The sequence below is a fragment of the Lygodium microphyllum genome, chromosome 5 (assembly GCF_053477565.2).
Source record: "Lygodium microphyllum isolate KBCC chromosome 5, Lygodium_microphyllum_v1.1.10, whole genome shotgun sequence".
Taxonomy (NCBI): Eukaryota; Viridiplantae; Streptophyta; class Polypodiopsida; order Schizaeales; family Lygodiaceae; genus Lygodium; species Lygodium microphyllum.
The window spans coordinates 26,549,355-26,564,768 of record NC_141139.1 but is presented as its reverse complement, the minus strand read 5'-3'; the positions used below and the strand labels follow the sequence as shown (position 1 = coordinate 26,564,768).

The 15,414-nt window shown below is 39.2% G+C and overlaps 1 protein-coding gene across 15 annotated transcripts in view; it reads left to right on the top strand.

The window, feature by feature from the left end:
- LOC148035630 (uncharacterized) overlaps positions 1 to 15,414 on the top strand; it is a 174,889-nt gene that overhangs the window by 28,233 nt on the left and 131,242 nt on the right. For all 15 annotated transcript variants that reach the window (XR_015690850.1, XR_015690852.1, XR_015690851.1 and 12 more), the window contains one exon: positions 10,846 to 10,900. Coding sequence is in view for 12 of the 15 variants with exons in the window: in XM_087677609.1 (XP_087533735.1) it covers positions 10,846 to 10,900 (55 nt within the window). In the remaining 3 variants the exon portion in view is untranslated. The remainder of the gene's footprint in view (positions 1 to 10,845; positions 10,901 to 15,414) is intronic.

Below are 15,414 nucleotides of genomic sequence, written 5' to 3'. Positions count from 1 at the left end.
ATTTAGCTTTTGCCTAGATTTATTTTCTTCAAAGATGAGCCAGCCTTAGAAATGCAAGAAGGCTTGTAACTTAACCTGTGCAAAATAAGCCCAAGTCATCTTGTTGTAGTCATCCACAATTAGCACGAAGCATTTGCTCCCCTTAAGGTACTTCTGTTACATAAGCCCACATAAATCTGTAGACCCAAGCTCTTGTAAAGAAATGCCCTAACACAAAAACATAAATAGAAACCGTACGACAAAGCATAGATTGATAAAAGAACACAGTTAGGGTCAGGGTAACTCAAAGACAATGAATACAACGAATGAATGAAGTGATATGACTATTGAATATACGATGCTCATGCAGCAAACACACTATGCAGTGAATGAATAATGTACTTGAATTCTTGTATCTCAAGGATGAATGCAGGGGTAATGAGCTAGCGTGAGATGCCATGATCATGTCATCCTGACAATGCGGATGAAGTTATAAATGTCCATAATACAATACAAAAGAATAAATGAATGTAGCGTCTAAAAAAAATTGTAAGCATAATCACAGTCACTATCAAGAGTAGAAGCCGTCTCCTCTCAAACTGGAAGGGAAAGCACCCTTTTCCCGTACAGCTGAAGAAGTAGGGGAGGGTGTACCCAAGCTGATCTTGGGCAGTATGTACTGAAGAACTGGCCGATTGACCGCTTTGATCAAGATATCTACAAAATTATCTGATGATGGTAGAAACTCTTGGCGAATAGTGCCTAGCTCAACCTGCTCTCTGGAAAGTGGAAGTGGACTCCCACATGTCGTATCCGTGGTGTGATGATCGGATTGCCCGCAAGGGGAATGACACTCTAGTTGTCGCAGTAGATAACTGTGGGAGAGTCACATGGAAAGTAAGCGCTGCTAGTAAACTCCTCAGATAGACGGCCTCGGGGGTGCCATCGAAGAGAGCGTGGTACTTAGCCTCGGCTGTGGAAGCCGCTACCGTCTCTTGCTTACGGTTGGACCAAGAAATGGGAGCCATGCCTAAGGTAAAGAGGTAGCTTCCATGGGAATACTGAGTGTCAGGATCTCTTGCCCAATCAGAATCAATGTACCCTTGCAAACATTAACTAGAACCATATGTCCGGCTATAAGAATAAGTACACTGCAAATAACGCAACACACGAACACATGCAATCCAATGTGACATTCTAGGTGTTGTGAAATACTGATTGAGTATACTAACTGAGTAAGCTAAATCTGGCCTAGTGTGAATTAACCAAATAAATTTTCTTACAACAGAGCAATAGGTATGTGCATCGAATGGTTGTCCTAGGGTATTCTTTGTCAAGTGGATAGTAGAATCAAGAGGCGTGGCCAGTGGCCGTGTTTGATTCGAAGTGTGCTGTTCCACTAGTTGAAGTATGTACTTCTGTTGTGATACAAAAATGCATCCCCCAGAACGAAACGTGAAGACTCTGAAGTGGGAAATGATAGGCCGAGAGCCAAAAAATGCCTCATATGGGGCCTTCTGAGGAAGAGCCGTAGTCGGACACCGATTGAGGATGTACACCGAAGTGTTAACAGCCTCAACCCAAAGGTGCTCAGGGAGCTCTACTGCGAACAACATAGAGCTTGCCATTTCCATGACTGTCCGGTTCCTACGCTCTACGACTCCATTCTTAGAAGGGGAGTTGGTAGAGGTGAGCTAGCGTGAGATACCATGCTTCTGTAGAAACTCCGAAAACTCATGGGAGATGAACTCACCACCGCTATCACTCCTCATGCAACCAACATGATGACCAATCTGGTTATGAACTAGTAGCACCCAAGTAGAAAAAATATGTGAAAGCATCTAACTTATGCTTGAGAAAGTACATCCACATGTATTTGGAATGATTATCCACTATAAAAAAGAAGTATAGCACGCCGTTCAAGGCGGCGGTGGATGTCGGCCCACAAAGATCAACATGAATCAATCTAAGGCGCCTCAGCACGATGTAAGGTTTGTTGAGGGAAACAAGTCTTGTCATTAAATGCATGCTTGGTTGAAGGTGAGCTAAAACCATGAGGTGTTGGGTAGGTAGGGTAAGATGGATGTGGATGATAAGATGGTGGAGGTGGATATGCTTGATAGGTAGGAGGAGGGGATAGATGTGGATAGGCAGAAGTAGGCTGAGTGTCCAATGAGTGCCAATTGAGGCGGAGATACTGGAACATGAATGTTTCCATAAGGTGCCGGTGTAGGTGGAGGCACTGGGACACGAAAGCCGTGTCCAAAGTGAGATTGGGACACAACAGTATGACCAGAAGGTCCACTAGGTAAACCCATGGAGGCAAACTGTGGAGTCAACTGATTCACACTTGGGGAGAGATTGGGGGGGATATCCAGGCTGCAATGATCCCGAAAATGTGTGTGAAGTAGGTGGAACACTACCCGGTTGAGGGAAGGATGAGGTCCTAAAGGATGTGCCTATGTTTCCATAACCCCCTGTTGGATGTGCGGTGTGATATGAGGTGCCTGAAATGGAAATGTAAATGGTGTGAATGGAAGTGGAGAAGCAACGGAAGAATGTGGTGGGATGGGTGGGTTTTGAAAATGTAATGTGTGAGGTGAAGATCCATTTTGTTCATTTTTATCATTTAATGATTGGAAATGAAAATGTGAAGATGATGATGCACCATGCAATGAAGAAAAAGGAACTTCAAATTCATTCTGATTTTATGAAGTAGATAGAAAAGAAGAAAGATTAGAAGAAGAGATACTTGGCTTTTTCTTATAATCCCTACAACATGTGTTAATATACAAGAATTGGTCCTCAAGAGGACGTTTTCTGTAGTCAACAGACTGGACTCTTTCTTCCACATGATCTCTATCGGAATATTGCAAAGTAGGAGGTAAAAGAAGAGGGAACAAAAGACAAATCTAAAGTATCTTCTTGCACTGGAGTGGATGGAAGAGAATGAAAGAAAGTAACATACTCTGGATCTTGTTCTCCAAGAGGGGGGCCCATCCCTGATGGGTGTCTCGACGGCCCTGCAACACCATCAAATTTATGCGCAACTTCTGAAGAGAGAAATTCATGTATACTTTGATTTAGAAGCTTTTCTTGAAGAGCAATTCTTCGATCAAGCTCCTTAATCTTTCTTTGTCTATAAGCTATGATCAGTTTGTATTTTTCAGAGGTGAGCTTGCCTAGCTTTTCTTCCATGCAATGAGAAGTGTCTTCTATCATGTTGGAACTTTGTGGAGCAAGCTGAGCGGCCTACTCTCGCTGGGTTCTCGGCATAGTTGGTTTTGGAGATTGAATCGGTGTTGTTGTGTTTGAAGTCATTTGAACTTACTATTGTTCTTACTTCTTGTGTAGAGCTTTCAGATTAAAGGCCTAGGTTTCTCAGAGAGTACCAGGCTCTGATACGATGTAAAGAAATGCCCTAACACAGAAACATAAACAAAAACTGTACGACAAAGCACAAACTGATAAAAGAACATAGTTAGAGTTAGGGTAACTCAGAGACAATGAACACAATGAATGAATGAAGTGATATGACTAGTGAATATACGATGCTCATGCAGCAAACACACTATGCAGCGAATGAATACTGTACCTCAAACTCCTATATCTCAAGAATCAGGGCAGGGGTAATGAGTTGGAGAGTGTGTGGTACTCTGAACGGATCTCGAATCGCAGCAAGGCAGCCTCCAGATGTTGAACACTAGCAAACGCAACAGTGAGAAGGTGGATCTGATGCAAAGAGCAGTGATGGAGTCCCAAGAGAGACACCAAGGAAAAGGTATTTCTATTGCAAGAAAACTATCTTGTAATATCAACAAGCTTTTGTTTCATTCTTTAGAGAACCACAACAAGGAAAAGAACAAATCTTCACGCATCATCATAGTAGATATCTCCTACGGATTTGATAGAATCAACCATAATCTTCAACATCTTCATAGAATCCATCGAAACTAACAAGAGTACGAAAGAATACACCACTTTTAAATGAAAAGAAATCACACATGATTCATCTTTATTGTCTTTATAGTTTTCTCTCTCAATCTCTCATAGATAGATACATTGTTTTTCATAGAATTGGCTATCTCCGACTCTCTCTTTCTCTCTAAGTCAATAGTACATCATCTCCTAACCACAGTACTCAATAATCACTCATAATAATCCTTTTTAGGTCATGGATGCCCCTTCCAAGGGGTGTGTTTGATATGAAAGGTCACCAGAGCCACTACAATGACTCTTCATAGCTCACTACTGTTACTTCACTCCAGTCTTCTTTTGAGTCTTCAACAGCTACTTTTTCCACTTTCTTCAGCTCTTTTGAACTTACATTCATCTCTTTTCAAGCTAGAAAACTTTCCAAAGTCACACATACATTCTATAGAACACTTACAGAAGCATATAGAACAGAACAAAACATAAACAATGCAGGAACAAAGGCTCTATAAAAACTCAACAGAGGGTTATAGAAGGTCAACAGAAAACATCAAAACCTCATAACTCATACTAAAACCATTTCAAACTATCAAAAACCATTCAATGAGCTTTCAAAAGAGCCTAACCTTCATCAATCATCAATCCATGCTTCATACAGCGATCTATGGATAAGGATTCATTCATAAAAGATTTTGGAGGATTTTGAAAGAATTGAAGGTAGCACATTCTTTCTAGCAAAACAAGGTATCTGTTAGGCAGACAAAGGGCATGAAAATATAAGACATCTAGTTGTTGGGAATCAATGTTCACATTGGCATTTATACATAATTTTGGAATGGCCTTTTGATCATTATGGGAATGTCTATGCATATATGCTAGGTACTAAGCAAAGTGGGCTGTTAATCTCATTGAAGGATCTGGAGGTTGTGAATATTGTTGGGCAATATGGAGATAATTTTGGTATGCTTGACTAGTAGTTGTTCAGTCCCCTGGAATTAATGACCAATTAATCTGTGGTCCCATAAGAGAATCAGTTGAGCTCCATCTTCTTCTTCTTGGAATCTACTGATCAAATCCTTCATATCCACTAACCAACTGAGGGGGTTGAGAAATAGAAGTGGTAGTAGATGGAAGAGGAATGGGTAAAAGAGGATGAAGAGATGGATATGCAAAATCATAAAATGAGGAATAAGCTAAAGAAGGATTAGCGAAGAATTAAGGTGAATCAGTTAAGAAAGATGTTAATTGATAAGTAGGAAAAGTGAAAGGAATATGGATAGATGGGGAAGGACAAGGCAGAGAAGGGAAAAATACTCGATCTTCAATGAAAGAAGAATAGGTAAAGATTGGAATTTGAGGAGCACCCTGAGGTTGGAAAATGAGAGCTAAGATGGTTGCTGAGTTGGATTGATAAAGGGAAAAATAAGCATCACATCGATGGGCCATTTGTTGATAATAAAATAAGCTAGGAACGGAGGGACCTAAAGCAGATCATCGATGGTAGGCATCAAAGAAGGATGAATTAAAGGGATGGTTCTTGGAAAGATAAGCTAAAAGATCCACCCTCAGTTGGTTAGTGTTCTGCACACGAGTAGAGGCTTTATTTTGTCTTTGGTTTATGATTACAGAATCGATCATTTTATGCCATAAAATGCCAGGGGTAGCTACTTTAGAAGAATAGCACTTTAACATTTCATCTATCCTCAACTCCAACTGTTTGACTTTTAAGGCAGCTTGTAAGACCACATTCTCTACATACCAAGCCAAATCATGATCATCGGGAATCAACAAATCACCTCGTAGATACATGTAAGACATCAACATTGTATCCGAAGTCACAAAATCTTCAAAGACCATACGGACTACTTCTGTCAGTAAATTAGAAGACTAGGCTCCACTCCAACCATCCTTTGGAAGAGGTATATCCATCCTTGAGAGCTTAATATAGAAGGCTAACTTCTGCAACTGATAGTGGACAAAAAAGGAATGGTCGGAAGGAATATACTCCTAAAATTGCTCAAATGAAGACCATAATAAGTCCATTTGGGATTGCAGTCTTTCCACTTTAGCTTGGAACAACGGACATAATGTGGCCTGTCGTTGAAGAATTGCCAAGTCCGTAGGGATCAAAGAAGAAACTGGTTGTCTAGGACTCGGTGTAGAAGATAGTGACTGGATTTGCTCTATCATTATCATCATACTTCTATAGGTTTCGTCTTGCTGCCTGCCCTCTCTAACTAGCGGTTATAGCACTTGGCGTTTGTCTCCAGTGGATGTCACACTTCGACTACTTTCATTGCTTTATCTTTGAGCATTCTATACACTCTTTCTATCATTTACAACATTGATTCATTCACTTAAAGTTTTCTTTCTTCTCTGTTGTTTTTTGTGTTTCTGTGTTTTGCGTTATTGTTAGAGTTATTGTGTTTTAATCATGTTTGTGTATCCTATGTTTTCTCATTGTAAATTGTAGCATATCTTCACATAGTATTAGAGCTAGTGCTCTTGTAAAGAGTATCATGTGGCTACTATAGATGCCTGGTTGTGTGCGAGGTATGGGAATGACACATAACCAGCTTCAGATTCCTTCTAGAGATCCTACTATATCTTTTTTTGCTTCTCCATCATTGGAGGCCTCAAGGAGGCATTATGGACTCGACGAGGAAGACAATGCTTCACCTTCACCTTCTTCTTAGCCAGAGACACGATTCATGAAAGATGGGGAGTTCCAAAAAACACTTGTGTATTAGGTATGGTGGCAACTACTGCTCTCCGACTTCTAAAAACTTTGCTCCTAATACATTTGGATTGGTTAATGAGGCTGGCCATCTTTGTAACCAAAGAGAATATATGGTATTTAGGATAACTAATGATTCATTTTCTTCATCACAACTAGGTCCAATGTCAAGTTTGTCTAACCTTTTTGAGTTATTTGAATCAAAACCCTCCCTTGTGTTTTCTTTTGATATGCAAGACTCGGATAATGATAGGTTTGAGTATGAAAATGCTAATCGATGGGGCTTTTGAAACAGATGTACTTCCGTAGATATATCTGACACTTTTGCTTCATTTGGGTATAGTGTTAGTAGTCACTTTTATCAAACTCCTTTCATCCCTCCATCTTCTAGTCAAAACATAGATATTTTGCTTTCAATAACTTAAGATTGCACTTCACATTTGCATCTAGCATGATAGGATTTGGATTATTTGTTTCAGTTCCCAATACTTTAAAAAAAAAAAAATCACCACATTTTAGCTATCCACAAGTGAATGCCACTTTGCAACTTGGTACATTGTTAGCAGGAATTCCACCTTTTAACACTTTGCCTTACTCCCACCCGCAAGTGAGCATATATGTCTATCCTAGGACAACTATGATGGGTATCCCCCGCACTAGCCCTAGATATTCACCCCCCATCCATCGGCCTCTTAGACACAGGGATTTCCATCCTCTACCTATGGTGCATCATCCCTCATGAGTCACTCCATGGGTCACTTCTCCGTAGGGATTTCCATTCTCTGTCTATGGTGTCTTTATCCTTCCTCCTTGGGCTACACATGTGGCTACCATGCCCATGCCTAGTCAACCCAAATCCACATTTGGATCCAATGTGCACACATCCCATATGCATGGTGGGCACTTTGGGGTTAATTCTCAAGTGTACTCCACTCCCTCATCCTACCCACCCTATTTTTCATTTAATACGACCACTCTTGTTACGGCCAAGAATGCCTTCACAAATAAGACTCATTTTAATGGGTCAAATTTTATCGCTTGGTATTCTCTAGGTTTTGGCATTTGTCTTCGACATTGGCCTCCCTTCCTAGTTGTACCTTTCCTTTGCATTGCATAATCATTATCATCTTTGTAAAAGGACACTTGGTCAAGTGAACAATTTTCTCAGGAGGAACACTATCGAAGTGGCACCTATTGCATGCACATTCTCATCATGTAGTATGACCCTTTGCATCTCATTGTGCAGAGCACGCTTGAGCGGATCCTGAGCTGTCTCCATAGGTGGTTCTTCTACTACCTTATTGCCACAACTTCATAGTTCTTCACCCTTTACTTCTTCATCCTTGTACTTCATCAGAGACACCCATGGCTGTTTGGGATAGCTTGTTCCTTTTGTGATATGCTAGATCTAACCATCCCTTTTTATTCTCCCACTTGGGCACAACTCTTGATAGAACAAAAGCTTTATGTAAAACCCTCACTTAAAGAAAAAGGTCAATGTGGTTCTATCTACCTTTGCAGGCTCTAGTAGGCTACTAGGCAATTGACGAGTACTCTTTGTCCAATGCCTTGGCCTCTCTAGGGTGATCACTTGGGCTCCCTTCGTTAACGTAACCCGTCTTTGTAGTCTTGGTAGGCCAGTGGGTAACCAAGGTGCACCCTTTGTCCGATGCCCTTGTTGCTTTGGGGTGGGACACCTTGGGGGTAAAATGGGCTTGAGCTTTTCTTATAGCTCCTTTTTGGTTCTAGTTTTGGGCATGAGAGGGGGTGTTGAGCTAAAAATTCATTATAAACTGATTAGCTCTTTTAAACAGCCCCAAAACTCAAATGTTACCAAACTTTCATGAAAAATAAATGTGTTCCTAGAGAGTTTTTGTGTCCCATATGCAAAACCCTAATTTGGGAGGATCCTTTTGCATCTATAAATAGATAGGTTGCCCACCATTCGGCCTATCCTTGTTTTGTGGGTCACATCAGTCCTCATCTGCTCTGCTGTTGTTGATGCCCTGTTTTTAGCCTGCAGCCCATCTCCTTCTGCTGTCCAGGCATTGTCGATTGCATTCCGATCATTTTCAACATCAAATGCCTTGTTTGCAGCTGCATTTACAGCCAGACTGTTGATGTCAGCTGCTGCACTATCATTGCCTGTGTTGCTGCCTGTGTTTGAAGCATTTACTGCTAGGCGAGACAGTTTGCACACTCATTTCGTATAGCTGGACAGATTTCACAGCAGTTGGCTTTCCCAAGCTCCTTCCTGCTGTTGTCCATGATCAGCCAGATGCTACCATAGCTGCATTTCTACTGCAGCCTGGTTGTACAGCTACTGCATTGTTTGTGGAGGTCTCTGTCATCATCATCATACTCCTACAAGTTGTGTTTTCCTGCCTGCCCTGTCCGACTGGTGGTTAGAGCACTTGGGATCTGTCTCGGGTGGACGCCACACTCCAACTACTCTACCTTTGAGCATTCTGTATAGTTTTTCTACTATTTGCAACATTGATTTATTCACTTCAAAATTCAATGCTTAAGTGTTGTGCCATGATGACAATTGTTCTTCTGAACGATCTTCCAAGTGTAAAGAAATGCTCGACTACAAAATATAAATACAATTGTATGACAAACACACAAACTTGCTAAAGAAACATAGTTAGGGTTAGGGTAACACAAAGACAATGAACACAAAAGATGAAATAAATTTGAATGATGAATAAGTACAATGCTCAATGTAGTAGATACACTATGCTAGGTGAAATATTGACCTCCTTGAATGATTCTCTCTGAGATTGCGGTATAGAGTATGAGTAGAAGAGTGCATTGCACTCTAGTGGATGTCGAAACACAATAGTCGTGTTCATACATTTTTTGTTTTCTTAGTACAAGATCATTGTTTCTTGAAGATGACAGAGCCCTCTAACACTAAAGAAATGAATGTTGAATCTCCTCTTTTGGAGATTACTCTTTAGCAATAAATCGACCTTATGCATCCAAGATGAAGATGATCGCATTGCGCGCATTCTTCGTGGTGTCTTTGATGCTTAATAAACCCAGAAGGAGAAACGCATCAGCTGTAAGTCTTTCTAGTTTACAAAATTTGATGGTGAGAAAGACAGCGAGGTTGTTTTATCATGGTTCAGCCAGTTTAATGATTATTTTGATCAAGAATCCTTTCTTGAGGTATTCTTTGGAAGGACAACTAGCAAATGCATGAAGACAAAGTGGGACTGATTTGGAAGTGCCAGCATAAAGAATTTGGGGTAGAAATGAGGGATGATTTACTGCTGTAAATTAAGGTTTTCAGCATTGTTTTGCTGTTCTACAGTTAGGATTCATAGGGAGTAATGCCATTGGAGAAGTTGTACATTAAGTATTTATAGGTCACTTGATAGTTGTGGGGTTCACATTGAATTGTGTCCATGGAATCATTAACAACTAAGCAATAGAATGTGTACCTCGAAGTGTGAAGCTACTGATTTGCACCAATGGGGCAATGTTTCGTGTATCAAGAGTGCTTGATCATTGGCAAAGTCCATCTTCAACCTTGATGAGTTAGGCAATTGGTATTTTTAAGACTTATTAGTAATCCTAAAGAAACACTGCAAGGGACACCATGCTTTAGGGCCAATTGGTGCTGTTGTCATTGAGTAGGACCATTAAGCTACAATGTCACCGAGTATTTTGTTTGCGGAATTACCACTTATGTAGATTATGTTTGCAAACTTTATGTTCACTAAAAGCCACAAGGGAATTGTACATTGGTCAATTACACCTAGTTTTGTGTTGGTTAAGGCCTTGTAAGTCACTTTGTTTTCAATTAGGTGCATGGATTTTATGGATGCTATAACAAGCTTGAAATCAATGGAAGACAGAGGCTTTGTTGTGAAAGTACACTTGAGGCTTGGGAACATGGGTGTATATTTCACACAACCATGTGAATCTAGATTGTTGTTTGGTGGGATTTGATTATGCTTAAGAGATGCTAGCAAGGTTTAATGTGTTCCTTTTGTATGTGCAAAGCTAGGGTGGTATGGTCTTCCTTGGCTTGGTTTGATTTTTGTCTTACTAATTCAAGTTGTTGGGCATCTACTTAGACATACTTTGAGGCTATATTGTTAGGATGAAGTATAGCTTATAAGAAAATTGTTTATACCTCTAACTTTTACTTGTTTGCTCGTCTTCCTTTACCCTTTTTAGTACAGCATTGCATCTGGAGATTTTGTTCTTGTTAATGACCTTCTACTTGGAGAAATTCAGGTACCTTTTGCTCCAAGAATTTGAGATTGAGTTGAAGACAACAAACTGCATAAAAATTTAGTTAGATGCTTATGTCTATGGCTACGTGCACACTGATCCTTTTTGGGTATGAAATGAGAGCTCAAGTTTTGCATATGCATGGGGACATACTTACGGACAGATGGATCAACCTTAAAGAAAAGCTTGCTATGGCTGTGCAGCTTTGAATAATTTTATTTAGCAAGAACGACGTAAAGTGTGTCTTAGATGATGTGATCTAAAAAATGTTCATGTGATTTAATATGAAATGAGAGGTTAAGTTTTGCATATTCTTGGGGACATGTTTATGAACAAATGGTTCAACCTTAAAGAAAAGCTTGCTGTGGCTGTGTAACTTTGAATAATGTTCTTTAGCAAGGATGACTTTGATGATGTGATCTGAAAAATGTTATATTTTGTGCTTCAATCATGGTCATACTTTCTATGTTTTCTCAGTGCAAATCCTAGCATATCTTCACATGAGATCAGAGCTAGTACTCTTTTAAAGAGTATCTTGTGGCTATTGTGGAGTGCTTAGTTTTGTGCGAGACATACGAACGACACGTATTTGATTCACAATTGCTCAAATGACTCCATCTTCGGATCCTTTGATGCTTTCTCCGACTACTTCTCTAATGGAGACTCTAGGGAGGCATTATGGTCTTGATTTGGAGGAGAACACTCACTGAGACTCAACTCTTCTTTATCTCATACTCCTTCACAAGGTGCATCGCAGTTGGAGCACTTTGCTGATGAGACTGATCACCTCTGAGTTGAGGAGAGACTATCCACTTAAGTTGTAGCACTTTGTTGACAAGACTGATCACCTCTTAGTTGAGGAGAGACTATCCACTTAAGTCACCTCTCAGTTGCAAAGAGACTATCTACTCTAAGTCACAATTGAAAGTTCAAACTTTTCACAATTAAGCCTAGTGGCAGGTTTATATAATCCATTTTTGTGAGTCTGATTTTGCTATATTGCTCCTTTTGTTATGCAAGAATCAATTGTAAATCACCATGGAGAGACCCAAATTGGTACTTGGTATGGTTTTGAAGAAAACTCTATGTTCATAGATGTTTCACAATGTAATCCTTCATTCTCTATTTTATTTAAGTACACGTTTGGTGCTTCCCATTCACCTTTGCATTCCCCCCTCTTTCTTGCCACATTCCGTAACAATGATGTGAAATTTTATTGCTTTACTTAGTATTTGATTAAACGTTAATCAAATGTGCTAATGTGACTTACATATGTGAGGTGCAAGTTAATTATTTGATAGCATAGGACCAAAAACCCCGAGATATTAGTTGGTGCTAAAGGCAAAAGTTGTAATGAGTTATGCTTGATAGGTACTAGAGGTGGTACCTAATGTTGGATTTGGGCCTGGACCAATTTATTGACAACTAATATTAGCAGTGACATTAGAGACTGGACATTAATTAATTAACTAATGCCACTCTAAGGATCAATAATTACTCAGGGATACTTGGAAGATAAATTGGCCTAGCTGATTTAATTATTATTGGTGAAAAAGATTTTTTGAGTATTAGAATAATTATTAAATTAATTTTTAAAATTAATATTCTAAAAATTAATTTAATAAGTTGGATAATGCTAAAAAATGGGATTAGAGTATTGTTACTTGGCAAAACTTATCCATGCAAGTAGGAAAAACGTTTTTATTGGCTGGTGGAAGAAACAACAATCTAGCAACCTAGTTTGTTTTAACCCTCTTTACAACCCGGTGAAACTGCAGAAGAATTGTCAGAATATCTTGAGCTTATGTTTCTTGAATGGTCAGACCATGACTACAAAGTGGCTTTTAACCATATTAATGAATATGTCTTTGACAAATTCAGAGACAGTGAGAAGCTAATCAAGTTCTTGATCAAATGCCATTATGTCTTCCTCTTGAGAACCAACAAAAAGATGACACCCAGAGAAGAATAGAATTCCGTATTGACTCTTGTATAATAGGTGAAAGTCTAGACCAACATCTGCCTAATGCGCCTTCTATGGAACTTTCTGCATGGTACTATAGAGATCAAACTGCTTTTCAACAACAGACTAGATATACTTTCTCATCTTTTGATGAAGACAGTGACAATGTTGTGGACAAGGATATTGTTCCTATCAATCCACATAGAGCTAATGCTCCTTTCGGATGCCTTACTCCAAGCTTTGCTTAATGCCCATGAAGCTACTACTGTAAGTACACTACCTTCTCTTCTTGTAAATGCTGTTAAGGCTAAATCTACTGGAACTGTAAATGCATCTTCATACTATTCAAAATCTTCTTATACAAATTTCTACAAGAAAATAGATGTTCCTAAAAAGTTGGCTCTTTCCCTATTTGGTCCATAGATGGAAAAACTTTAGAGGAAATTAAATTGCTTATCTACATGATGTATGCTTATGTTGGCCAAAAGATTCTAGCTAAGGCACAGACTAGCCGCATTAACATTCTAATTGCCATGACTCATGGTTTTGTTGGTGGCTTAAAACAATGGTGGATCTCTATCCATCCACAAGTCAAGCTTGCCATTGCCCAATATGCTGATCTAGTACACTTGTTCTTGGAATTGCTTCTTGGAGAATTGGTGGGTAACAAATTAAATGATGTATTGGAAGCTCGTGAAGCCTTCTTTAAATCCAAGCTTTGTGATTCTAGACAATTTTAGGAATATTTAATCTACATGAGAGATCTCTTATATGGAGGTTTGGGGGCACATGACAACAATATGAAAGAACATTTGGTATGTTCTTTATCAGAACCCATTCCCTTCTATTGCAAACAAAGAATGAAGGCTGAAAATAGAGATTGTATTGATAGTGTTGGTCAATTTTTGCAAATGATAGAGCAAACTATAAAAGAGGTATGCCAACATCAGAAAATGACTCAGCTTAATCAGAAATTGTCACAGTCTGTATGTAAATCTGTAACTAAATTTGAGGTAAACTTTGGGTGTAAACAATGTTCTTGTTCTGGTGGTTCCTATAATGGTCATGGCTATAATGGGCGACATCGCTCATACTGCTCCTCTAGCTATTCTAGAGATCGCAGATATATTTCAATCGACAAGACAAACAAGAGCATGATTGCCATTCGAGAAGATCTCATTGCCATTCTCATCGACATGGCCATGGTAAAGGTAAAAATTCTTCTCATAGAAATGTTTCTCGTAAATCTTAGAATATTGGACAAGAGTAGAAGAAGGAACTCAAATGCTACATATGTGGTAGTGCATCACACTTGGCCAATAAGTGCCCCGAAAAGAATAAACAACAAACCAATTCCGCTAAGGTAAATCTTCATTATCTTAGTGAAGACTCCTCTTATTCTGTCAGTGACTATTCCTACTCTAATTACGACACTCCTAGCTCAAGTGAGAGTGATACAGACAACGATCTCAGAATCAGCAAACAGACTCATTTGAAGTTTTTGATGACTATGCTATTCATTTTGATACTTTTGTGCCTATTAATGTCCATGCTGTCCATTTCTCTAGACGCAAAGAGAAATTCTTTCTTGAAGCTACTTCTACAAGTGGAGGATCTTCCTCTCGAAGGAATAAGGGAAAACAAAAACAGTCTGAGTCAGACTCAGATGATTATTCTACTGACACTGGTTCTTTTGATAAAAAGGCTAAGGATAAAGTACGCCAAGAGTTTTTTTTACTAATCCTTATGACCTACCCAAACCATGTACACTAAGCTCAGAGACTAAAGTTAAAGCTAATATGTTTATTCCCCACAATCTTGAGCAAAAGCATTACCCTAGGACAACAACGCAACTCCTCCAATCTTTGTCAACTACATGATATCTTCCTCTACTAAAAAAGGAAGCCACTGAAATGCTACAAGATTTTGCTGAAATGCAACAGGAGTTACACTCCTTGCGTAAAACCTTTACGAGACCCCTAAGAGGACAAAAATAGGTGGCACAGGGAGCAATTGCTATTCCACAAGAACTACAAAGTTCCACTATGGATATCCTTGTCAAACCGGTCAACCAAATCCTAGTGATAAAAGCCAAGGTCTATAAAGTTTATGAATGCTCTAACTACTGGAGGTCCTATTCCTATGATTGGTGTACAGCTAAAAAACATGCCTCAGTTTTTCTTAGATGTAGATGCTCTCTTAGATATTGGCTCTAGTCTAACTATTGCTCCATTTGAGCTCTTTCCTCCAAATTGTATCAAAACAACAACTCCCATGAATTATCTAACAATAAAAAGGTAACTCTAATCCATGTTACACAAGCTTATTTACAGCTAGGCCACATCTTTAGCAAATTTGATCTCAAATCTAGGTTTTGGCAACTTTCTCTAAAGAAGGAAGATAGGTACACGACAAATTTCTGTCCCGCAAGGACATTATCACTCGACAGTGCTACCCTTTGGTATTAAAACTGCTCCCACATACTTCCAAGGGTGGATAATTTTGGCTAAATTTCCATTTTGCTTAGTTTATATTGATGATATCTTAATATTTT